Raw genomic sequence first — 26,411 nt, forward strand, 5'->3', positions numbered from 1 at the left:
GTGTGTGTGTGTGTGTGTGTTCTGGATTTGGAACAGAATCTGAGTCTGGTGGAGAGAAGCTGGAACAAACACGATGATGACTCTCTGACACTGGTTCTACTTGCTATCTCTGCTGCTTCTGACATCTCAAGACCCCAGTATCTGCTCAGAACAGAGAGAGGCATGATACAGATGAACGTGACCTAGGAGGTCCAACACAAGTTGAAAGTAATGATGGTCAGGGCTATCAGTACAGTAGTGTCTTTTACTGTACTCTCTTAAGAACTTGGTACAGTGCTCTGCACACAGTAAGCACTCAATAAATGCCACTGATGGATTTTTACCACTAATTCAGTGCAGTGTGCTCTTTGGGCTGACCCAGCATTTTTTTTACTTCTCAAAATTAATTTATTAAAGAAAAATCACCTTCAATGGAGATGCAGCCGAAGCAAAGGAATGACCGTATTAGCTATTCAGCCCTTATACATCCAAATAATAATACGACTGCTAATTGTTGTCATGTTAGGAAATGAAGGGAGGTTTGCAGCATTTCTAGATTTACTCCTTAATTTTTCTGTCTGCCAGTTACAAGGCAGGCAGAAACTGGAGGGGTAGGGGAGAAGGTGAACGGAGGGAGATGGGGGGTGGCGGGAGAAGGAAAAACATCCCCTTTCCTTCCTCCTTCCTCTCCTCTCATTCCAAGTGGAAGTTCCAGCTGAGCTATTTCAAAAGGAAGTTCCTGACAGCAGTGGAGCTGTTTAGGTGTAAATTACCACAGGAAAGATCTAAGGCAGGGTTTTCATCATTAAGGGGGCACCGTCAGGGAGATCTTGTGTCCGTCTTTAGAGAGAAAGGGCACAAGACCACCAATAAACAAGCAGGCTTCAGGAAGAAAAATGATGTTCCAAATTCCAGGACTACATGGAGGCAACCGCATTAATCACAATCCATGGATGTGAGGCCTGACAGGGGCACAGAAGTTGACTTAAAAGGATAGTTAGTATTCAGTTGCTATGCCGCTCTCAGGGGCGGGAGTTCAAAGATTCTACATGCGTCACCCAGACGATAATGTGATTCTGTGTTAGATACCATTTGAAAGAGTGCCTGGAAAAGGGGAGTTTTGGAGGTTAGGCCCAGCATTATAGTCTACTGCATTATAAATTCCCTCATTTTCCACCCAACACCGAAACAACATTTTTCATTCTGATTTCAGAGAGTAAGTGCTACAGGTGTCTGTTTGAGTGCAAGGAACAGGACAGGATGCTATGGCAAAGCAGAAGCTGTCACAATCACAGCCCATATTTTCATTCACCAAAGCAGATAATGACACAACTCAGCCTGACTGAACATAAAATTGGTTTGTACAAGTGACTTGCTTTGGAAGTTTGAAAGTGTGCCATTACGGTTGTTAAACCTATGTTTTCACTTTTCTCATCCTAAGCCTCTTATTTCCTGATATTTCACATTTCATGACTTGAGCCACGACCAATGATTGAAACCATTTTTTTACCTGCTGATGTAATTCCCAAAGGTATGTCAGCTTAAACTGGCTTTTGCTTTCAAGTGACAAACGATTAAAGTGCTCTTATAGTTACTTTCTCTTCCCCTAACATCAGGCAATCTCCAACTATGGTATTCTATTTTGGAGGTGTCATATTTTATCATATTGGCTAAAAACGGTTGAACAAGGGGGAGAGTTTTGTTTTTATTTTAAACCATCCAGTGATGGTACTGTCTAATAGATTGGTTCAGACTCTGCTGTAAATTTTGCTTTCTATTAGGAGATCTGGCAAGGAAAAGCTGTTTCAAAAATCGCTTAGATGGATAAGGAAAAACCTAAAACTAAAAATATTAATGAATAAAATATGGGGTGCTGATTTATTATGCACAAGAGGATAAAAATAAATCAGAGACCAATTAATTTTGATGCCCACAGCAATCACTGGGCTTGATGCAAAAAAAATCAAACTATTCCTCTGTCAACAAAAATTAAATTTAAGGATCTGTTCTTCCTTTGAGGGAGATGTAACACAAATAACCTTCTGGTATTACTAATAGGATTAGAAACATAAAAGAGAGAAGGAGTTTTAACTTTCTAAAGAAAACCACACAGATTTTGAAATCAGATAAAGTGCTTGCCACAAGTGCTCAGTTCCCCATAACTCTTGCATGGAATCTGTCGGATAGTTAATGTTCCGAGACGCTGGTCTAAACATGCAACTGGGAGTAATCAAATGGGTGGACACTGAATGGTACAGAACACTGAAAGTAGATACACTATCAGGTACCTCTTGATGCAAGGAAAACAGAGTAAGCAAGAGGGAAAAAGAGGTTCACTCTTGGGCTAAAATAAAATCATAACTTTTCAGGAACAGCATCTCTTGGTTCCTAGATTGTAAACTCCTTGAGGGCAGGGTTCATGTCTACTTACTCCACTGTACTCTCTCAGGTGCTTAGTACAGTGCTCTGTACACAGTAGACTGTCAGCTCCTGGAGGGCAGGGATTGTGTCTACCTAGTCTATTGTACTCTCCGAAGTGCTTAGTACAGTGCTCTAAATACAGTAAGTATATAATAATAATAATAATAATGATGATGGAATTTGTTAAACACTTACTGTGTGTCAAGGATGCTATTAAGTGCTGGGGGTAGATACAAGATAATCAGGTTGGATGCAGTCCTTGCCCCTCAACGGACTCACAGTCAAGTAGGAGGGAGAACAGGTATTGAATCCCCATTTTACAAATGGGGAAACTGAGGCTCAGAGAAGCTAAGTGACTTGCCTAAGGTCAAAGAGCAGGTGAGAGGCAGAGCTAGGATTACAATCCAGGTCCCCTGTCTCCCAGGCCCATGCTCTTTCCACCAGGCCACACTGTTTCCCCTGATGGACTGAACGATTCTAAGAGACTGCTTCAAACATCCCCACATTCTAAACTGGCCTGGATTTCCTCATTTTAGCTTTTTAATTTTTACTTACAGAGAGGCTTAATAGACTTTTCTCAATCAACTGATAGAGTCTGGGCCTAATTAGTAGGAAGAGGTTGTCGAATGAACAGGAGGAAAAATTAGGTTGCTGTTCTAGAAAAAAATTTAAGGGGACTCAGGAAAAATGCTAAATGACAGAAAAAAACAAAAGAAAGGCTGTCTAGTCACCCTAGACATGAGACACCTTTGCAGTCAGTCATTCCACAAAATAGTTTAAGTGCTTTCTTGGCATACAGAATTAAATTAGGCACCTGGGGGATGAGTTAAAGAATGAGCACACTTCATGGCCTCAGTTTAAAGCAGCACGGTTAGGTCATAGGCCCATCAGCTGTAGCCAGAGACACCATCTAGGTGACTCCCCCAAATTTTATTTCCTGATTTATGCAATCTGGCATACAGACTAGTTCTAAAATGGACTCACTCTGAGAGTGCCTACCCCTTTCCATCTTGCAGGAACACATATAGTCCTGGTATGTCTGCACGCCAGAACGGACCTGGGTTGCTCTAATATCAAACTCCACCCTGAACTACCTTGGAGTACACTGCAATTTAAAGGGGATGACAATTCCTGCCCCGAGGATGCAATATTTCACTTTCTTGTGGAAGCTGTTGGAGGAACCACACTGACCACAAGGACAAATAGATCATAATAGGTTTATGATTTTTATTTAGAAGGCAAACACTGTTGGTTATTAGAAGGATTGTGCCATGGGCAGGTGGTGAAAAAATAAGAAGTTGGGCTTTTTAATGGGACTAAGAAAGATGCAAAGGATCCTGTTCTCCTTCCCTAGAACCTGAACATATTTGCCAGGAAAAGAGAGCCTTGGGGGGCAAGGTAAAGAACTGAGAAAACCCTTCTGGTTACAAGGAGAAAGAACAAAGGATACATGAGAAGAACTAATTCCCATGGCCTAGTGGAACATGGGCCTGGGAATCAGAGGACATGGGTTCTAATCCTGGCTCTGCCACATGTCTTTTGTGTGACCTTGGGCAAGTCACTTAGCTTCTCTGGGCCTCAGTGACTTCAGTTGCAAAATGGGGATTAAGATTGTGAGGCCCACATGGGACATGGACTGTGTCCAACCTGAATAGTTTGTGTCTACCCCAGAACTTAGTACAGAGCCTGGCACATAGTAAGCACTCAACAAATACCAAAAGAACCCCAGAAACCAAAAGGGGCTACATCTCTACCACAGAAAAAAGATGAAATCTGTGGAGATTCAAGTCTTCATTCATTCATTCAATCGTATTTATTGAGCGCTTACTGTGTGCAAAGCACTGTACTAAGTACTTGGGAAGTACAAGTTGGCAACATATAGAGACAGTCCCTACCCAATAGCGGGCTCACAGTCTAGAAGGGGGAGACAGACAACAAAACAAAACATATTAACAAAATAAAATAAATAGAATAAATATGCACAAATAAAATAAATAAATAAATAGAGTAATAAATACATACAAACATATATACATATATACAGGTGCTGTGGGGAGGGGAAGGAGGTAAGGCGGGGGGATGGGGAGGGGGAGGAGGGGTAGAGGAAGGAGGGGGCTCAGTCTGGGAAGGCCTCCTGGAGGAGGTGAGCTCTCAGTAGGGCCTTGAAGGGAGGAAGAGAGCTAGCTTGGCGGATGTGCGGAGGGAAGGCATTCCAGGCCAGGGGGATGACGTGGGCCGGAGGTCGACGGCGGGACAGGCGAGAACGAGGCACAGTGAGGAGATTAGCGGCAGAGGAGTGGAGGGTGCGGGCTGGGCTGTAGAAGGAGAGAGGGGAGGTGAGGTAGGAGGGGGTGAGGTGATGGAGAGCCTTGAAGCCGAGGGTAACGAGTTTTTGTCTTGAAGCGGCATCTTACTATGTGTCAAATAAAGTTCTAAGTACTGGGGTAGATACAAGTGAATTAGGTTGGACACAGTCCCTGCCCTACATGGGGCTCACAGTCTAGGGGAAGGAACTACATAGACTGTGAGCCCCATGTGGGACAGGGACTGTGTCCAACCTAATTCACTTGTATCTACCCCAGTGCTTAGAACGGTATTTGACACATAGTAAGTGCTTAACAAATACCATTAAAAATGGGAGAACAGGTATTAAATCCCATTTTACAGAGGTTCAGAGAAGTTAAGTGATTTGGCCAAGGTCACACAGCATCCAAGTGGCAGAGCTGAGACTAGAACCCAGACTCCTGACTCCCAGACCTGTGATCTTTCCACTAGATCAAGCTGCCTTTCTAAATGACAACTGATGTCCAGTAACGCTAAACGTCTCCAAATGGCTACCTTACCCATACTGACAGTAAGTAGTCCATCGGTCTGGATAGCCCATTTTACTTGGGAGGCTTAGGTAAACTAGAGGCCCTGCAACAGTATTGAAAGAAGAATCTAGAGCTTTGGACTTCCAGAATTTAATCCATAAAGCTACACCACCCTCGGAAATTTGAAGCCCTGAGGGGAATTACTATTGAAAGAGAAAAGAAAGACTGAACACAAGGCAAACATAAATAAAAGTTTTTGTTAATATAAGAAGGGGTCAGGGATGGAGGAGAGAGAGCATTTCATCATAGAAGAGAGAATGTTGCTGGGAAACCTAATGACTTTGCCTTGCTCTTTATCAAACAGAATGGGGAAAACACACCAGAAACAGAGATAACGTTTCTGTGGAGCGAGGGCAAAGAGAGCACAGAAAAATTATCGGAATGAAAAGTTACGTCAGAACAAAAACAAACAAAAAATAAAACACACAACCTAACCAAAAACCACCCCAAAAAGCAGAATACTGAAAATAGCTAACACACAGAAATAACTGGCTGGCCTCCCAGGACATTGTAACCAGGCCGATCAAGTCAACATAAAATACAAATGGCACTCCTTGCTGACTCGGCCAAAAAGGAAAATGGAGTAACCTCATAGCTGGGTCTTAAAGGGTACATGTATTGCAGATCCTTGCCCAACACAAATATTGTGATGACTTCCACTCCACTGTCAACTATCCTGGCGTATATGATCCCCATCCTTTCCCTGCTTCTCTTTCCTCTACACATGACTGGAGGGGAGAATATCTTAGCAGCTGACACCAGCTCAAACTGTATGGTTGCTGTGCCGGGAGAAATGCTCTATTCTCATTCATTCATTCATTCATTCAATCATATTTATTGAGCGCTTACTGTGTGCAAAGCACTGTACTAAGCGCTTGGGAAGTACAAGTTGGTAACATATAGAGGTGGTCCCTACCCAATACCAGGCTCACAGTCTAGAAGGGGGAAACAGACAACAAAACAACACATATGAACAAAATAAAATAAATAGAATAGTAATATTCTCCATGAAATGAGCATCACAGGGTGGGAAATAGTGTGCAAACAGGTCCCTGCCCTAGAATGAGAGTGAGATTTCATCTTAATAAATAACCCAAACCAAGAATACAATGCCTCCTCATGTGTGCTTTTACTCTGACCCGTTGTTGATTAAAATAACTCACAATCCCTGTTGGGAGGTAGGGTGCTCTAGTGAAAAGAGTGAGGAGATCCAGGCTTGAGTCCCAGCTCCATCACTGGCTTATTGTGTGTCCTTGGGCAAGTCACTTAACCTCTCTGAGTCTCAGCGTCCTCATCTGTAAAATGAAAATAAGAGAGACTGGGAGCCCCACGTGGGGCAGGGACTGTGTCTTATCTCAGAACCCTGTATCTACCTCAGTGTTTACCACATAGTAAGCACTTACTAAATATCATAATTATCAGTAGTAGCAATACTGGCAATGAAAAGAAGGCATAAAATCTATTAATCGATTATAAAGTTACTAAAGAGCAGCCTGAAGATGGGATTTTTTAGGTTACACCACATTTGCTGAGAAGCAGTGTAGTTTAGTGGATAGAGCAGAGGCCTGGGTGTCAGAAGGACCTGGGTTCTAATCCTGACACCACCATTTGTCTGCCGTGTGACCTTGGGCAAGTCGCTTCACTTCTCTGTGCCTCAGTTACCTCACCTGTACAATGGGGATTAAGACTGCATCAGCCTTCTCTCTGATCTCCCATCCTCGTGTCTCTCCCCACTTCAATCCATACTTCATGCTGCTGCCCGGATTGTCTTTGCCCAGAAACACTCTGGCCATGTTACTCCCCTCCTCAAAAATCTCCAGTGGCTACCAATCAATCTGCGCATCAGGCAGAAACTCCTCACCCTCGGCTTCAAGGCTCTCCATCACCTCGCCCCCTCCTACCTCACCTCCCTTCTCTTCTTCTACAGCCCACCCCGCACCCTCCGCTCCTCTGCCGCTAATCTCCTCACCGTGCCTCGTTCTCGCCTGTCCCGCCATCGACCCCCCAGCCCACGTCATCCCCCGGGCCTGGAATGCCCTCCCTCTGCCCATCTGCCAAGCTAGCTCTCTTCCTCCCTTCAAGGCCCTACTGAGAGCTCACCTCCTCCAGGAGGCCTTCCCAGACTGAGCCCCTTCCTTCCTCTCCCCCTCGTCCCCCTCTCCATCCCCCCATCTTACTCCTTCCCTTCCCCACAGCACCTGTATATATGTATATATGTTTGTACATATTTATTACTTTATTTATTTATCTTACTTGTACATATCTATTCTATTTATTTTATTTTGCTAGTATGTTTGGTTTTGTTCTCTGTCGCCCCCTTCTAGACTGTGAGCCCACTGTTGGGTAGGGACTGTCTCTATATGATGCCAACTTGTACTTCCCAAGTGCTTAGTACAGTGCTCTGCACACAGTAAGCGCTCAATAAATACGATTGATTGATTGATTGATTGATTGACTGGGAGCCCCATGTGGGATATGGACTGTGTCCAACCTGATTACGTTGTATCTACCTGGTCCTTACTTAGTACAGTGCCTGGCACGTAGTAACTGCTGAACACATACCATTAAAAAAACCCCATTGATAAATAAATGCCAAACTGCTTACAGTAATTACAACCTATTTTCTCTTTAGAGTTACTCCACCTTGCTTAGCACAGTGCTCTGCCTACAGTGGGCACTCAAATACTGGTGATGGTGACCAAAGTGTTGGAACCTTCCAAATCAGATGATGTGGGAAAGGCCAGGGATCAGCAGAACTTCTACTTCTACTTCTCTACACACAGTAAGTGCTCAATATATAAGATTGAATGAATACTTGGTTTCATGTGATATGTGTTTGTGGGTGAACTCTGAATGTTCTTTCTGTATAACATACTTCTGTCTGCTGGCCTTAGAGACATAGGATTTGGAGAAGATGGACATAGCATTGGCACATGAGGGCGTTAGCACGAACAGAAAAATTGCAAAAATGACTTTAGGTGTAGTAATCCCAAAAGAGATTGATTGAGGAATCAGAATTCAGGTGATGCCATATTGACTACGCTGGACTAGGGGTGAGGAGGAAAGGTGGGTTGGGGCTGAGTTTGTTCTATTTGTTTCTCAGTTACCCGGAGATTCAGCAACATGCAAATGGCTTGACCCACAAGAGAGCCGGTCAGCATCAGGGGAAGAAGGGCACAGGATCCAAATGACATTGCAAGGAATGGGGGAAAGAGATTGAATACTGAAAAGTGTCAGTAATCAATCAATCAATTTCATTTATTGAGCACTTACTATGTGCAAAACATTGTACTTAGTAAGCCCTATATGGGACAGGGACTGGGTCCAACCTGATTATCTTACATCTACCCCCAGTGCTTAGTACAATGCTTGGCACATAGTAAGCACTTAATGAGTACAATCACTAGTATTACTGAGTGCTTGGAAAAGTATAATACAGTAGAGTTGGTAGTAACACAGATGGAAGTCCCCACAGCAAGATGAACTGTATACCAGCCAATTTATTTGACAATGAGCTGTAAGCAAGAGAACGGGAGGAGTGAAAAGGCTGAAGAACACAAAGCATCAGCTGAGGGATGCTGAGGGATCAGCATCAAGAAAGCCCTTCAGAAGAAGAATCAGGGGCAATCACAGTAAGCCAAGGATGGGTTGGGAGATCATGCTTCCGCTGCTGGGCACCAATGGATCTGCTGTATTAGAAAACAGAGATTGCTGTACAAACATCATATTCAACTCTTGTTGCAGAAGTTGACCCCACGGCTCCATCCAGTACCACCCCGTTTCCCTCCTGTCAATCCTGTCCCAACTCCCAAGTGAATTTTCTACACTTGCTGCCTCCATTTCCTTGTCTCCAAATCTCTCCTCGATCTCCTCCAACCTGGCTTCCACCCCCTTCATTGTATGGAAACGGTCCTCTCTAAGGTTACCAATGACCTCTTTCTTGCCAAATCCAATGGCTTCTATTCCATTCTAATCCTCCTCGACCTCTCAGTTGCTTTCAACACTGTGGATCACCTCCTTCTCCTGGAAACATTACCCAACCTTAGTTTCACTGACAATGTCCTCTCCTGGTTCTCCTCCTATCTCTCTGACTGATCCTTTTCAGTCTCTTTTGCAGACTCCTCTGTCTCTCCCCTCCTCCCCCAACTGTGGGACTCCCTCAAAACTCAGTTTTGGGTCCCTTTCTATTCCCCATCTTCACTCACTCTCTGAAGAACTCATTCATTCCTATGGTTCAACTACCTTCTTCACAACAAACGATTCCCAAATCTACCTCATCATCCCTGACCTCTCTATCCTCTCTGCAGTCTTGTATTTCTGCCTGTCTTTCATTCCTTCATTCTTCATTCATTCATTCATTCATTCAATCGTGTTAGGACATCTCTACTTGGCTGTCCCACTGCCACCTCAAACTTCACATCTCCAAAACATAACTCCTCATCTTCCCACCCAAACCCTGTCCTAACGCTTTGTTTCCCATCACTGAAGAAAATACCAATCAGTCAATCATATTTACTGAGTGCTTACTAAGTGCAGAGCACTGCACTAAGTGCTTGGGAGAGTACAATACAACAGAATTAGGAGACATGTTCCTGCCCATGATGAGCTTAGTCTAGAAGGGGAGACAGACATTAATATGAATAAGTAATTTATAATATATAATTTAAAAATATGTACATAAGTGTGGTGGGGTTGGGTGTGGGGAGAATATCAATGCCCAAAGGTCATAGATTGAAGTCACTATCCTCTCTTTCCCTCACGCCTATAACTTTGGCATATCCTTGACTCATCTCTCATTTAACCCACATGCTCAATCTGCCACCAAACCCTGTCAGTTCTATGTTCACAACATTGCTAAAATCTGCCCTTTCCTCTCCATGTAAACTGCTACTACACGGATCCAAGCACTTATCCTGCCTTAACTACTGCATCAATCTCCTCACTGACCTCTCCCCATTCCAGTCCTTACTTCACTCTGCTGCCCGGATCATTTTTCTAAAAATACATTCAGTCCACATCTCCCCACTCCTGAAGAACCTCCAGCGTTTGCCCATCCACCTCAGCATCAGACAGTAACTCCTTACACTTGGCTTTAAAGCACTCAATCATTGTGACCCTTCCTATTTTACTTTGTTGATTTCCTATTACAACCCAACTCGCACACTTCACTCCTCTAATGCAAACCTACTCACTGTACCTCGATCTCGTCTATCTCACCACCGACCCCTTGCCCACATCCTTCTGCTGGCCTGGAACTCCCTCTCCATTCATATAAGACAGATCCACCTTCAAAACCTTATTAAAATCACATCTTCTCCAAGAGGTCTTCCCAAACTAAGTTCTCATTTCTCCTCCTCCCCTTCCCTTCTACCATGTCCTTGCACTTGGATGTGAAACCTTTAAATACTTGATATTCACCTCACCCTCACTCCCAGAGCACGTACGTATATATTCATAATTTATTTTAATATCTGTCTCCTCTTCTAGACTGTAAGATCCTAGTGGGCAGGGAATGTATTTACCAATTCTTTTGTATTGTACTCTCCCAAGTGCTTAGTACATTGCTCTGCACGCAGTGAGCACTCAATAAATACCAGTGATTGATCGCTTGATTGACTGATGGGTGGGTAATTCTAGTCTGACAAGAATTGGAGGAACCGGTGTGTTAGATTTAAATAAAGTTTAAGTGACTTGCTCAAAAACACACCTTGAATCTGCAACGAGAAGAGATAAGAATGTCTGTGTTCATGTGTACATCTTTTTTGCTGGTTCCCTTATCATCTCCCCAAACCCAATGTCCACACAAACTCCAAACCCCCGAACATTACAGCCAATAAAAAGACATACTATTTTCTTGTCATAGGATTCACCGCTGCTGTAAGTCGTGGCCAGTGTGGATGAACACTCTTCCAGGTACCAAGGTTTCTTGCCACTTTCAGCTGTGCTGCTTATAGAGATGGTGTAGATGCTATTCGTGTAGCCATCGCATGAGCAATGGTCTCTGCTCCTTCCACCATTTCCAGATGCCCAAACAAAAACAGAACCAAGACCTCTTCTTCCCTGTTAAACAATGAAGAATTGGTTAAACGTCTCAGGTAATGCATTGGAGAGGTCAGATAATAGTCACTGCAAAATTAGAACATCAGAAGAGAAATGCGCATTATTGTTTCATAGTGCTAGGATAGAGAGGCAGCACGGCTAAATGGAAAGAGCATAGGACTTGGAGTCAAGAGACCTGGGTTCTAGTCCCGGCTCTGCCACTTACCTACTGTGTGACCTTGGGCAAGTCACTTAACCACTCTGAGCCTGTAAAATGGGATAAGATGCCTGCTATTTCCACCTCTTAGATTGTGAGCCCCATGTGAGACAAGGACTGTGCCAACCCCAGCACTTAGCCCACAGTGTGCTGACATAAGTGTTTAATAAATACAATTATTAATAAGTTCAAAAAAGCTTTTCTTGGTGTGCTGGATTCTCCCTTGGCCTAAGCTCCTTAAATGCTTCAGAAAACTGCCACAAGTCTTTCAGCCCACCAGGGAGTCATTACCCAAGCTATAATTTACACTAAGTAATCCTAGCACCCTAGATGATATCATAGAAGAATCTGGCTCAACAATTCCATACCACCCTAAGAGGTAGCTCAAGGCTGCATTGTTAACCTTGGACAAGGCACAAAGCAATTCAACCAATCAATCAACGGGATTTATCATGCGCTTACTGTGTACAGAGCATTGTATTAAGCACTGGGGAGAGTACAATATGATAGAATTGGTAAACACATTCTCAGCCCATGAGGAGCTTAAGGTCTACAGGGAAGACAGGCATTACAATAAATTACAGATAGGGGAAATAGTAGAGTATAAGGGTATTATTATCATTATTATTTTATATGTTAAGTGCCTACTATGAGCCAAGTATTGTATTAAGCATTGGAGAAGATAAAAGATAATCAGATTGGACACAGTCCCTGTCCCACAGGTGGCTCGCAGTCAGAAGCAGCATGGCTCAGTGGAAAGAGCCTGGGCTTGGGAGACAGAGGTCATGGGTTCAAATCCCAGCTCTGCCACATGTTTGCTGTGTGACCTTGGGCAAGTCACTTAACTTCTCTGAGCCTCAGTGACCTCATCTGTAAAATGGGGATTAAAATTGTGAGCCCCACATGGGACAACCTGATCACCTTGTATCCCCCAGCGCTTAGAACAGTGTTTTGCACATAGTAAGAACTTAACAAATGCCATTATTATTATTATTATTAAGTAGGAGGTAGAACAGACTTTCAAACCCCATTTTACAGCTGAGGAAACTAAGACTCAGAGAAGTTAAGTCACTTACTCAAGGTCACACAGGAAGCAGGTGGCAGAGGTGGGATTAGAACCCAGGTCCTCTAACTGCCTAGCCCATACTCTTTCCATTAGGCCACACTGCTTCCCTGCACATAAATATTATGTGGCAGGGATAAGTATCAAAGTGCTTATGGGGTACACAGTCAAATATCTTTCCTTGGGAGACTTCATGGGAGAGGAGGGATCTTGAGAGCCCCAGGCTGCTGCTAGGCCCTCGGGACCTTGTTTAATTATTAATGGGAAGAAAAGGAAAGATTGAAAAAAGCTACGCCTAGAATAATAGGAACATAGTTCATAGCTAGTCCCAGGATAGGGATTATTTGCTCCAACCTAATGCTCCCTTGGAGTTCAACAGTAACTTTACCCATGGGAGGCTTCCTAAACAATGAGAGAAATAGGCTCATTACCTTAGTTCTTGCCTCTAGCCATATTCCCAGGGATTTCAAAGAATAAGAATCAATTAATTATATTTATTGAGGCTTAATACAGTGCTCTGCACCCTGTAAGCACTCAATAAACATGATTGCTTGACTGATTGCTTACTGGGTGCAGAACACTGTACTAAGTACTTAAGTAACAGTAATAGTAATTATGGTATTTGTTAAGTGCTTACTACGTGACAAGCACTGCTCTAAGTGCTGGGGTAGATATAAGGTAATCAGATTGTCCCACGTGGGGCTCAAAGTCTTAACCCCATTTTACAGATGAGGTAACTGAGGCACAGAGAATTTAAGTGGCTTGCCCAGGGTCACACAGCAGATAAGTGGCGGAGGTGGAATAAGAAACCACGTCCTGATTCCCAAGCCGGTGCTCTTGCCACTAAGCCATGCTGCTTCCCAAGTATAACACAGTACAGTTGGTAGACATAATTTCTGCTCTCAAGGAGCATACAGCTGAAACACCAGGCAACAGCCTTATCTAACAGGGAGCTGGTTCTTCTTTCTTATGGATCTGAGCTCGTTACAAGTTTGAAGGTCACCCCCATGCACAATAATCACCACAGGAGAAGCTCTCATGACCAATACTGCCAATAATATGCAGGTAATATTAGTAGAGCAACATTCCTAGATATCTTTCATGGTGGTCCAGAGGAATCTTTGGGCTAATGTCAACTTTTATTTGAAATTGCCTCAGTCAGGCCCCTAAACAATGTGTTGACTGCACAACAAACATGGCAGATTCAATGCTCTGGACAGATGATCAGCTTGTGATTGGAGCCCATATATGTTGCAAAATGGTTACGTGAATGTGAAGGTGCCCTTGGCGACCTTTCCTGTTCTTCCCCAGCCTCTCACTCACAAAAGGACCAATGAGAGAGAAATTAGGGAAATCAGGAATCACGACAGTAGCCCTTCCCATCTGGCAGCAAGACTATTGATGGAGTCCCAACAAGGGAAGTCCTATGATCACTTTGAAGATATGAATCCAGCTGAAAAGGAGGAAACTGTATTTGGGGGGTGGCCCCAGAGGGAAGACTCAAACCATGGTGGCTTGTATTTCCTCCACAACCAAGACTGAGTAAAACTAGTGCCTTCCTGAGCCAGAAGAAAAGAACTGAGTTTGATAAATATACTTTACAGTTAAACTCTGTGAACTAAACAGCGGGGACTTGTGTACTGAAAATGCCATAAAGACAGCTGCTGGAGATCTAATAGGTCAATTCGAAACAATTAACGATTCAAAGAGTTATTTAATCCAGATGTACAGGGGGTTTTCATTAGTGTGCTCTGTTCAGAGTGTAACAGAACCTAAATGCATGTGGAAATAAAATAACAATACTCAGAAATTCTTCTGGATGACAATATGTGAGTTTTAACTAGGGAGCGTTTGGGGTGGGGGAATATCTCAAAAGATTCTTCTTTATACCACAAGAAGTTATCACATTTTCCAGGCTGATGTTTACAAAAGGTCACGCCTAGAAAATGCAATCTCTCATTTAAAAATTATTTTGAGCTGGAAAAACACTCCGACTCAACAGGATGCCAAGTTAAATGTATTATGAAATCCACACACGAGACACATTTGACCGGTCAAGCATTGCAAATATTGCTTGCTCTTTCTATTCTCTATTGGTTAATGTGTCTTTATTCCTCTGGGACACCTGTGATTGTGCCCCATAATAGCCAAAAAGTATTTTTTTTTTTACCAAGTCCAAAGATTGAAGGTCAGATAGCGGTTTACAGTTTTTCATCTTACAACATCTGGGTAGTGTGATAATCTGGGTCTGCCAATCATGGTTTGGAGAATGTTCCCAGTGGTGGTCTGCCTCTTAGTTCAGTCCAGATACACCCTCTTGGACGTCAAATGTCCTGACATTCGGGTTTGGCAGGATAGATCAATTCATTCCTCGTTGATTTATTTGTTAGCATTTACCTTGTGAACTGTTTGGGTGCAAGCAAAGTGTTTTGCAATTATTCCCAGGAGCTCTCTTCCTCAGTCCCATATTCGTAGCCCCTATTATGTAGACGAGACGCTTGTCCTTGCACCTCATCGATGGCGGAAGTCTTGGCCCCAAGAATTTCTACTCTAGATCATTTCTCAGAATCCACAAACCCACACTAGCACTTTCCTCAAAGGGCCTCTGTCTGCCTCTCTTCTCCGGTCCCCATCCAGTATTGAACTCCCCTGGCAGACCTTGCTTCTGTGGGACTCCTCTTCTCTGCTTCTCTCTCCGTTCAGCTCCATAAGACACTCGGACATGATTTTTCCTTTGCCACTATATTCCTTCCTCTCCTGCTCAGTACGGTTTCTGGTAGACCCTTCAAGAGGGCTAGAAAAAAGCAGTGTGGACTAATGGAAAGAGCCTGGGACTTAGAGGACCTGAGTTCCAATGCGAGATCTGCCTGTTGTCTGCTGTATGACTTTAGGCAAGCCACTTCACTTCTCTGTGCTTCACTTTCCTCATCTGCAAAATGGGGATGAAATACCTGTTCTCCCTCCTGCTTAGACTGTGAGTTTCTTGAGGTACAGGGACTGTGTCTGACCAGTGTGGTGCCTAATCAGTACCTCCCATGTGGCAGGAGAGACAACCTCACACCGCCACGATTGGAAGTGGGAAGTAAATACGATTTATTGATTGATATCCCCATTTTACAGATGAGGAAACAGGCCCAGGGAAGCAAAGTGACTTGGCTAAAGTTTCACAGCAGGCAAGTGGCAGGGTCAGGTTTAGAACCCAGGTCCTTCTATTCTCAGGCTCATACCAGGCTCTCTTACTTATCTTACTTACTTATCTTATCTGCTTACTTGTCTTTACTGACCCCTTTGGGAGGGGAGCATGGGCAGCGAACCTCAGCAGCCTAACTATTCCCGTATTTCGTTTTCCTACATTTAGCCTAAGTGTTATTTTTGTATTTATACAGTTGTATGAATAAGATGTCTCACTGGTCAGGAGCTCTTACAAGCTCACTACCCCGGGGGATTGCCACAACCCCCCCCCCCCCCCGCCCCCCCCCAACTCTATTTCAATTGAAGAGCAAACAGTGTTGAGGAGAAAATTGCCAATCTTTCAAGACTGGAGGATGTTATGACTAACTTGTTTCCAAGAAGCGTTTCTTGCAGGAACAGTCAACTGCTGAAGCTAGGTTTGAACTAACAGCAAAGAAGCAGTCCTGGAAGTGATTTAAGTTCCAAATTTTCAAGAGCAGCGTTATAAAATTAAAAAAAAAAAAGAATTAAAAAAAAAGAAAGAAAAGTTTACCAAGAAGTTTTCCTTCCATGGCATCACTCATAGAACCCATCTTGGTCTTAAAAATAAAATTTGATGAGTGGCAATTAACCCATAATCTGGTTGAAATTATTTTCATGTTAATTAAAACGAGTGAAATATCTTCTTTAAGGCCATATATGCTGCATACCAATACCTGTTTTTCCATGCTTCTAAAATACCGTCCTTATCTAGGCAGCACTTAATAATAGCTTGTTTAGAATCATGAAGGACTAATGATGCATGTTAAAACTAAGAGTCCTTTTAAAGGTGAATGATAAAGCAATCCGAAAATCCCCAATGAGAAGCAATGTGGCCTAGTGGGAATAACACAGGTCTGGGTGTCAGAAGGATCTGGGTTCCAATCCTGACTCTGCCAACTGCTTGCTGTGTGACCTTGGGCAAGTCACTTCACTTCTCTGTGCCTCAGTTTCCTCAACTGTAAAATGGGGATACCTCTTCTCCCTCCTACTTAGACTGTGAGCCCCAAGAGGGGCAGGGACTGTGTCTGACCTAATTAACATGTTCCTACCCCAGTGCTTAGAACAGTGTTTGATACATAGTAAGCGCTTAACAAATACCATAAAAAAGTACACTATAACATCATCAGTAGTAATAATAATAATGTTATTATTATGGTACTTATTAAGCACTTACTATGTGCCAAGCACTGTTCTAATTGCTGGGGTAGATACACTTTAATCAGGTTGGACACAATCCCTGTCCCACATGGGGCTCACACTCTTAATCCCCATTTCACAGATGAGGTAACTGAGGAAAAGAAAAGTGAAGTGACTTGCCCAAGGTCACAGAGCACATATGTGGCACAGCCAAGATTAGAACGTAGGTCCTTCTGACTCTCAGGCCCATGCTCTATCCACTAAGCCATGCTGCTTCTTATGGTAGACGTTCCCTGCCCACAAGGAGCTCTTAAATTTATAGGATGACTGATGCCCATTACTGATAATTTTAGTAATAGCGGGTAAAAATGTATGGGGCAATAAATAGACCCAAACTCTTCTCCTCCACTCTCTGGACCCTCAAATTTATTCATTCAATCATATTTATTGAGTACTTACTGTGTGCAGAGCACTGTACTAAGCACTTGGAAAGTACAATTCAGCAACAAATTGAGACAATACCTGCCCAACAACAGACTCACAGTCTAGAAGGGGGGAGACAGTAGACCCTTTTCTTTTCCTACTGCTGGGGGCACACCCCAAATCACACAATTTGCTGATTTGACCAGAGTGCTTAACCACATTTGTGGAGAAGTAAGGTTGAGGCTATTAGTTAACAGGAAGTTTTAAGATTCTCTCTATGGAAAGTTGAGCGCTCTCCATATATCCTTTTCTTTTAAGGAAAGGTAAATGCTGACGTTCATCTTTCACCTTTGGCCTGTGAGCTCGTTGTGGGCAGGGAACGTGTCTACCAACTCTGTTGCACTGTACTCTCCGAAGCACTTACTACTGTGCTCTGCACACAGTAAGTACTCAATAAATAGCATTGATTAATTGATTGATTGATTGTGGAGCACAGGAGATCCCTGCTCATTAATCTGTGATGGGCTGCTTCGAACAGAAACTAACAATATTGCCAAAATCATGTAGAAAGATGTAATAAAACCTCACCTCCCTTCCCTCCTTCTATGAGCCCAGCCCACACACTCTGTTCCTCTGCCGCTAACCTCCTCATTGTGCCTCGTTCTTGCCTGTTCCGGCCTCGACCCCTGGCCCACGTCTTACCTCTGGCCTGGAATATCCTCCCTCCTCAAATCTGCCAAACTAGCTCACTTCACCCTTTCAAAGCCATACTGAAGGCTCACCTCCTCCAGGAGGCCTTCCCAGATGGAGCCCCCCTTTTCCTCAGCTCTCCTCCCACTCCCCTCCCCATCGCGCCAACTCACTCCCTTTGCTCTAACTCCCCTCCCTGTCCCACAGCACTTGTGTATATATGTACATATCTATAATTCTATTTATTTATATTAATACCTGTTTTACTTGTTCTGATGTGAATATATAGCTCTAATTCTATCTATATTAATGCTACTGATGACTGTTTACATGTTTTGATGTCTGTCTCCCCCCTTCTAGACTATGAGCCCATTGTGGGCGGGGATTGTCTCTCTTTGTTGCTGAATTGTACTTTCCAGGCTCTTAGTACGGTGCTCTGCACACAGTAAGCACTCAATAAATATGACAGAATGAGAATGAATAATAAAAGCAGGTTAGACCCTACATTTCAGCTCCCTATCACATGCCTCACATTCCAGTTCACGAATCTCTATAGTCAATTCTTACCCACGGGGGTCCCTGAGTTTTCTCAGGTGAAAACAAGTAGTGCTAATGGCTTACTCTGTGCCATGCACTTTACTAAGTGCTGCCTGGAGTAAATCAATCAATTAATAGTATTTATTGAGTGCTTACTGTGTTCCGAGTACTGTACTTAGCACTTGGGAGAGTATAGTATGTACTGTATGTATGTATGTATAGTATGTAATCTGGGCATGTCACTCCCCTCCTCCAAAATCTCCAGCGGCTGCCTGTCAACCTACGCATCAAGCAAAAACTCCTAACTCTCGGCTTCAAGGCTGTCCATCACCTCGCCCCCTCCTACCTCACCTCCCTTCTCTCCTTCTCCAGCCCAGCCCGCACCCTCCGCTCCTCTGCCCCTAACCTCCTCACTGGGCCTCGTTCTCGCCTGTCCCGCCGTCGACCCCCGGCCCACATCCTTCCCCTGGCCTGGAATGCCCTCCCTCCACACAACCGCCAAGTTAGCCCTCTTCCTCCCTTCAAAGCCCTGCTGACCTCCTCCAGGAGGCCCTCCCAGACTGAGCCCCCTTTTTTCCTCTCCTCCTCCCCACCCCCCCCACCCTATCTCCTTCCCCTCCCCACTGCACTTGTATATATTTGTACAGATTTATTACTCTATTTATTTTACTTGTACATATTTACTATTCTATTTATTTTGTTAATGATGTGCATATAGCTATAATTCTATTTGTCCTGATGATTTTGACACCTGTCTACATGTTTTGTTTGGTTGTCTGTCTCCTCCTTCTAGACTGTGAGCCCGTTGTTGGGTAGGGACCATCTCTATACGTTGCCGACTTGTACATCCCAAGCACTTAGTACAGTGCTCTGCACACAGTAAGTGCTTAATAAATATGATTGAATGAATGAATGGCCCTCCTCACTCAAGAGGGTAAAGAATAATTAATGAATAATTATAAAATTCTTACAACCTCATGTACCTTATCAATTATTAATGGCTAGTTCAAGTTCCTGAGTATTCACTGTCTGAATGGAAAGTAAAAAATAATCAAAACTTAAGTTATGCATTTGAAATGATATTCCAAACAAGGCCTCAGTCCACCACTCTGCTGTACACAGCATCCATTTTTTTTTCCGCTTTTGAATAGGAGGCCAGCAGAATGAAGGAAATCATGACCCTGCTGTGGCAGGAGCCAAAGATCAAAAATGGCAGGATCCATGAACTCAGAGCCTCCTCAAACCCTGAACAGTCTCCCCCTGTCTTTCATGCATCATACAAGTCCAGACCCCACAGAAAGGAACTGTATCTACCTGCTACAAAGCATCTACCTGCTTTGTATTCACCCCCGCTCTTGGTACAATGCTAGACAAAAAGCAGGTGCTCAATAAACCCCATTACTACTACTACTACTACTATTACTAGATTGTACGCTCCTTTAAGGCAAGTCTACTTTATTGTCCTCTTCCAAGTGCTTGGAACAATGCTCTGAGCACAGAAAGTTCTCGTTAAATATCACCGATTGATTAACACTACTACTACTACTGATACTCCTATAAAGCAGAGTTATTTAGCACAACTCAGAGAAGATTAAAAGCAAAGCATCCAAAATGACATCAGATGCAGTTACCAATGGAAAGAGTCCCATGTGCACCAACACACAGCAATACAGTATTCTGGACACCTCAGCATTCACAGACAATAACGCAATCTAACTTCCGATACCGAAAATATGCTAAGTACCATAGTCCTAAATGGGGCCAAAGACAACAACAGTTTGGGTAAAAGAAAAAAAAATAGTCCAAGGAAACCCAGCAGTCTGTCTATTGTTTAATTACTATTTGTTTCTTCTCATTTTCTCTAATCTCTCTCCTTTTCTGTTCCATACTGTGGCTCACTGCAACAGCTACACTAAAGCTCAGGATATTATAATTGCAGAAATTGGACTAATGGGAAATTACAACCATGACATTAATCAATCCATCAATGGAACACTTACTGTGTGCAGGGCACTGTACTAAGTGCTTGTCAGAGTATAATACAACAGAGTAGGTAGGCACAATCCGTGCCCACAAGGAGCTTTCAGTCTAGATGCGGGGACAGACATTATAAGAAATTATAGATAAGGGAAATGGTAGAATGTAATTATGGGGCCGGGGCCGCTGATAGGGCTGGGAGACGGCGGGCCCGGGCCCCGCCATGCCGGGAAGCTGGGGTGAATCTGAGAACAGCAATGTTGTTCACCTCCAATTGGTGTGGAATCAAACCAGCCAGTAGGAGTCCTGAGTGTGGGGCTTCTAGACTAAACTCGACACATGACTGAAACCGCACCTGCCTCTGGATTTTTGACCTGAGCTATTTCATCATGGGCCAACAGATCTCTGACCAGACCCAGGTGGTGATGGGCAAACTCCCTGAAAAAGTTGCAAAACACGCATCTTTGGTCCAAGAAAGCGGTTCCCTAATTTACGAGGAATTTCTGGGAAGAGTAGCCAAACTGAATGATGTGTAAGCCTTGATGTTCTTTTTTCTTATTTGTCTCTCATGAGCCCCAGTGTGTCATCTGCTGTCATGTTTTGATGCTATTGATGCCTGTCTACTTGTTTTGTTTTGTTGTCTGTCTCTCCCTTCTCGACTGTGAGCCCGTTTTTGGGTAGGGATTGTCTCTATCTGTTGCCGAATTGTACTTTCCTAGCACTTAGTACAGTGCTCTGCACACAGTAAGTGCTCAATAAATACGACTGAATGAATGAATAACTGCTGTGGGGCTGAAGGTGAGGTGGATATCTGCTGCCCTTCTACTATATGGATACCCTGGTTCAGTACAGTTCAGAGAATCAAGGACATCGTAGGACTTGGTTTCTGAGTTAAGTCATGTGGTTTAGGATGTAAGCTTCTTGTGACAGGTACCTCTCCAGAGTTTACACAATCCTCAGTATCCTGTGTCATTCCTTAAACAGCCATACTAAATAATGAACAACACTAAGACACAGACTCTACCATTGACGCTGCTGTTCCGAATCTGCCATTCATCACAACTATATCCCACCACCGCAGAGCTGAAAAACCAATTTTCAGTCTGCCTAAAGTTTTTGCATCTTTTATCCTCTCAAGACAGAATATTTTCAGAACAAATGCTCAATGGGATCTTGGAAACTGCAAACCACTTGATCCAGGGCTTTGAGTTTTAGCAGGAGTGGTGAAGACTGGACCCTGAGGGTTGCTGGGGTATTTTCAATACTAACTTTCAAGGTCTGCCTTGACATTACCCAGAAATACCCAGAATCAGCTTTCAATTCCTATTGGAAAGTGCAGCTGCTTGCACAGAGAATACAAAATATTGACTGTCGACTACATCATGCAAATAATTTACTGTAAATATATTTGGAAATGCACTTGGAAAAGTAGGGGAAAGCAACACTCCAGCAATAAGAAGAAGTTGTTGCGTTGCTCTGAAGTCGGCTCTATGCTGGAGAATGATTCACTTTCGCTGACGAGACCTTCCAGCTCAACCCCAAAACAGTAAACAAGTCACAGTTCTCAATCCTTTAACAGAGAACTGAATGTTGTCTCAGATTTCTATGGAGGGCAATGATAACTTTAGGGCAATACCACACCAATCGCGAAGATCAATGTGACCCACAAGGTAAATCGGTGAGTGGAATTTTCCCTTCTCCTCAGATACCGCTAAAACACTTTCCTAATTCCTTTAAAGCAAGACCAAAGATTCTTCTGGTTTTCCCTTGCTACAGTGCCTAAGAAAGAAAGGATGTTAAACTTGTAAAACTCTTCTGAGTCTTTTGAATGAGTTATGGTGGAAATTTCTTATAAATGCTTTCATTACTCCATCACCAACAGCTGCCTAAAAATTAAGTTGAATAAATCAACCATTCCTTTTTATCAGTTACATGTGACTGTTAGTGCCGCCTTCCTCTTTGTTCTTCCTCTAGAATAACTGAACACTGAAATGTCTTTTCTTGGGAAAACAATGAGCTCGCATTATGAATTATGACTTATGGTCAGTTTAAGTCAGCTTTTCCAGGTGGTAATGCCCACTGATAAAGCAGCACAGCTTTCATTTTAACCAGAGTGATTAAGGAAAATATCACTAATGAAAAATACAATAAATCGATGGTAAGAATTATGACAGAAAATGGGACGTTCTGAAAAGGGTGTGTCCACGGAGTCACTATGGGTCAGAAACGACTCGACGGCATTTGAAGAAGAAGAGAATGTTTGTGGATAGTGAGGCTGAGCCAGTTAAGAGGTTACTTGGAACTTAAATTTTCATTATCTTTCAACCCAATGAATATATAAATGGTAATTGAAAATTCACAGGCCAATGAGGAGATTTGGTTACAGCATGAGACTCCTTGTTGACCTCCCTGCCTTTTCTCTCTCCCCACTCCAGGCCATATTCCATTCTGCTGTCCAGATCATTTTTCTACAAAACCCCTCAGTCCACTGCTTCGCCACTCTTCAAGAACCTCCAGTGGTTGCTCATCCACCTGAGTATAAAACAGAAACTCCTAACCATAGGCTTCCAAACACCCAATCACTTTGCCCGCTCCTAGCTTACCTCTCTGATTTCCTACTATAACCCAGCCCGAGGACTTTGCTCCTCTAATGCCAACCTACTCACTGTAACTTGATCTTGTCTATCTCACCGCTGACCCTTCACCCACATCTTGCCTCTGGCCTGGAAATCCTTCTCCCTGCCCCCTCACCCCTTCATATCTGAAAGACGATCACTTTCCCTACCTCCAAAGCCTTATTAAAAACACATCTCCTCCAAGAGGCCTTCCTAAGCCCTCATTTCCTCTTCTCCCACTCCCTTCCACATTTTCCTTGCACTTGGATTTGCACCCTTTATTCCCCCCCTCCCTTAGTCCTACAACACTTATGTACATATCCATAATTCATTTACTTATATCAATATCTATATCCCCCTCTAGACTGTAAGCTCATCGAGGGCAGGGAACGCATCTACTAACTCTGTTATATTGTACTTTCCCAAGCACTTAATCCAGTGCTCTGCACACAGTAAGCGCTCAATAAATACAATTGATTGACTGACCGATTGATCAATTGATTTGGAATATAATAAAACATGGGTCAATCCTGGCCAGTTTATTTGGTCACTGACAAATGAGATGATTTCCTTAGCTGTGGTGTTGGGGATGGCAATCAGAAGAGAGAGCATGCAATGAAATTATGGAGCATTCTGCTCTGGATTCCGGATAATCTCGTCATTTTATTTTGTATGTGTGTCTCAAGTGGTTTTTCTTCTGTCAGACTATCGCTGTGCTTCTAAGGGACAGATCTCAGTGAGGGGCTGGACATTCCCTCCCCCATGCCCCCCCGCACTCCCCAGCCACAAAAGCTTTAGCAAGGGTCCAGATGGCTGAGGAAGAACACCTCACTTTCTAACTCTTGAATGATGACTGTTAATAAAAGGGGTAATTTCACTATAGTTATGTATGCAGTATGGAATTTGTCAAATAAGCCCCATTTGCTGACCTGTACATAATGGAGCTAGAAAGCAAAAAAACTGCAGTCTGAATCAGTTGTAGGGCTGGAATGAGTTTGTGTTTTTCTGATAAAAATAGGCAATCTATGATGCTGCTTGCCAAGTCTGGTTCTGGATCAAATTGTGACGACTATATAATGCATATACCTCCAGGATACCGCCTACTGTTGGACCAAGGGAGATGAGGCATTGCTGGGGTGTGAGGAAAAGCAGTGGGCTCCGTTGTTGAGACATGAGCAGTGACGGCAAGGCACTTTGCTGCGAGACAATTGGTAGGGATGGCGAGGCTTGGTGAGGGCTGTGTGTGTGTGTGTGTGTGTGTGTGTGTGTGTGTGTGTGTGTGTGTGTGTGTGTGTGTGTGTACATGTGCATACTGGGGCCTGCCTGTCACTCCTACGGACCTTGGCCCACCCCACAATATATCCCTTGAAATATGGTCTTTTTAACCACCATGCTCTAGCAGTACTATGTTTTCATGGACACAGGTTACAGGTGATGGTCAGTGTAAAGCGCACACCCATGGGCATGACCGCACCGCCCGCAACATCGTCTTTGAATTGAAAGGGCAACTCTATCTATCGTATACTACTCTTCTGTCTTTTTTGCCCTATCTACAGGACCAGATATTAGATTACACATCTATCTGGAGAGTGGGGATTTAAAATAGGCCTCAATTAACATCAACTGACATTGAAGACGATGTGTTAAATGGGCACATCCTTGCTGACCTATAAATTGGTGATGTTTGGAAGTTACAGCACTGCTGAACAAATTTAATAGTACACTGTCACTTGTCCAAATGACAGCCAAGTCCCAATCCTCCCCTTCCTAGTGGAATTAACTAATTTCACTGTGATGATTATTACTATTTTCATTATGCAACCCGCTCGAACCTCCCCCCTCCCCTTGAGTGTACATACCTGGAGATTTATGAGAATACTTGTGACTGAGAGAGCCAGAGTGTGTGTGATTGTTAGAAGAGCCTTGTGCCCCTCCCCACCCCCTAACAAACACTCAGAACACACATTCAGCAGCCAAAGTTGGCGAAGCGAGAAAGATGAAAAGGGACAATGAGGATGGGAGGGGAGGCACCAAGCCGAGTTCACACAAGAGGCTCAGCAGCAAAACATCTGATCATTAATGTCCATCAAATGTCCTGGCTTCTATCCAACCCATGAAGCAGAATGGTGTAGTGGGAACAGGATAAAGGCCATAGTACCGCCACACAGGCAATGAGCCAATGATTCTGATTTAGATTTCACTGCCTGTCCTCCCCTTCTCTATTACAGTAAGGATGTCCTGCTCACTATCCACTGTCATTTAAGGATAGGCAGTACAGGTGAGGCCCCAAACAAACAAAATCTAAATAGAAAAGAATCAGCAATTATTTGGGTACCCAGAGTGGAACTGGGGGTGGGCGTGGGGTGGGGGGGAGAGAAATGGAGTTTTGAAACTTTGTCTTGTTTTCCTGTCATTCCTTCAGTTGTCTAAACTGAAACCATGGCCTGGAGAAGGCAATAGTGAGTATATGCTTCAAGGAGCCACCATGGCTGTTAGGGTGGAGGGAGCCACTAGTGTACATTTGCCAGTACAGCCCCCTACTCAGCCTCACTTCCTCCATGCTACCGGCCAGTGGAAAAATGGTTCTGAAGTGCCAGTGAAGGAAGGGTGTGCTAGGCCGACTCCGGGGAGGGACTGGATTGGCTCCTGGCTTCCATTGTCTGGTCCCCAAAAGAACCTAGAATGGCCCCATGAAGTCAGAACAATAAAACTCCTGTGGAGCAACCCAACTGAGGCAGTCAACATCTGCAACCTGACCCCTTGAGCCAAGGGCATCTCTTGTCATTCAGCAGGAGCGGTCTCAGGGAGAGCGGGGAGTAGACTGAGCATGTACGTGCATGTGTGTGTTTGTGTGTGTGTGTGTGTGTGTGTGTAAGAGTAGTTTAATGAACTTAGAATGAGCAATGAATAGAGTATGGGGAGGCTTCAGCTTTGGCCATAAATTATCATGGGAACTACTGCCTTATCTAGAATAAAACTTGAAGAATTTGAATCCAAGGCTCCTGATGGGTTATCCAATCTCTCTTTCTGACACTAAGGGATTGTTTCTTAATAGCTCCTGAATATTTTCCATGACCTCTCCTGATTTCATTACAGTGTATTTCTTTATTTAACGATTGGACCAGATAGTCAAGTGGTTTCTTGATTCCTTTAAATGGAAAGCCTATGCCAATCAAATATATCAGTCCTAAGACCAGTCCGCTTTGTGCCAGAGATCCCTTGGCCCA

The 26,411-nt window shown here is 43.6% G+C and overlaps 1 protein-coding gene across 1 annotated transcript in view; it reads right to left on the reverse strand.

The window, feature by feature from the left end:
* The window catches only part of PCSK5 (proprotein convertase subtilisin/kexin type 5), a 414,129-nt gene that overhangs the window by 227,323 nt on the left and 160,395 nt on the right, over positions 1–26,411 (reverse strand). Inside the window, exon 8 of the mRNA XM_038769509.1 lies at positions 11,121–11,333. Within this exon, the coding sequence (XP_038625437.1) occupies positions 11,121–11,333 (213 nt within the window). The remainder of the gene's footprint in view (positions 1–11,120; positions 11,334–26,411) is intronic.

This window comes from Tachyglossus aculeatus, chromosome X4, assembly GCF_015852505.1.
Source record: "Tachyglossus aculeatus isolate mTacAcu1 chromosome X4, mTacAcu1.pri, whole genome shotgun sequence".
In the NCBI taxonomy this organism is placed as follows: Eukaryota; Metazoa; Chordata; class Mammalia; order Monotremata; family Tachyglossidae; genus Tachyglossus; species Tachyglossus aculeatus.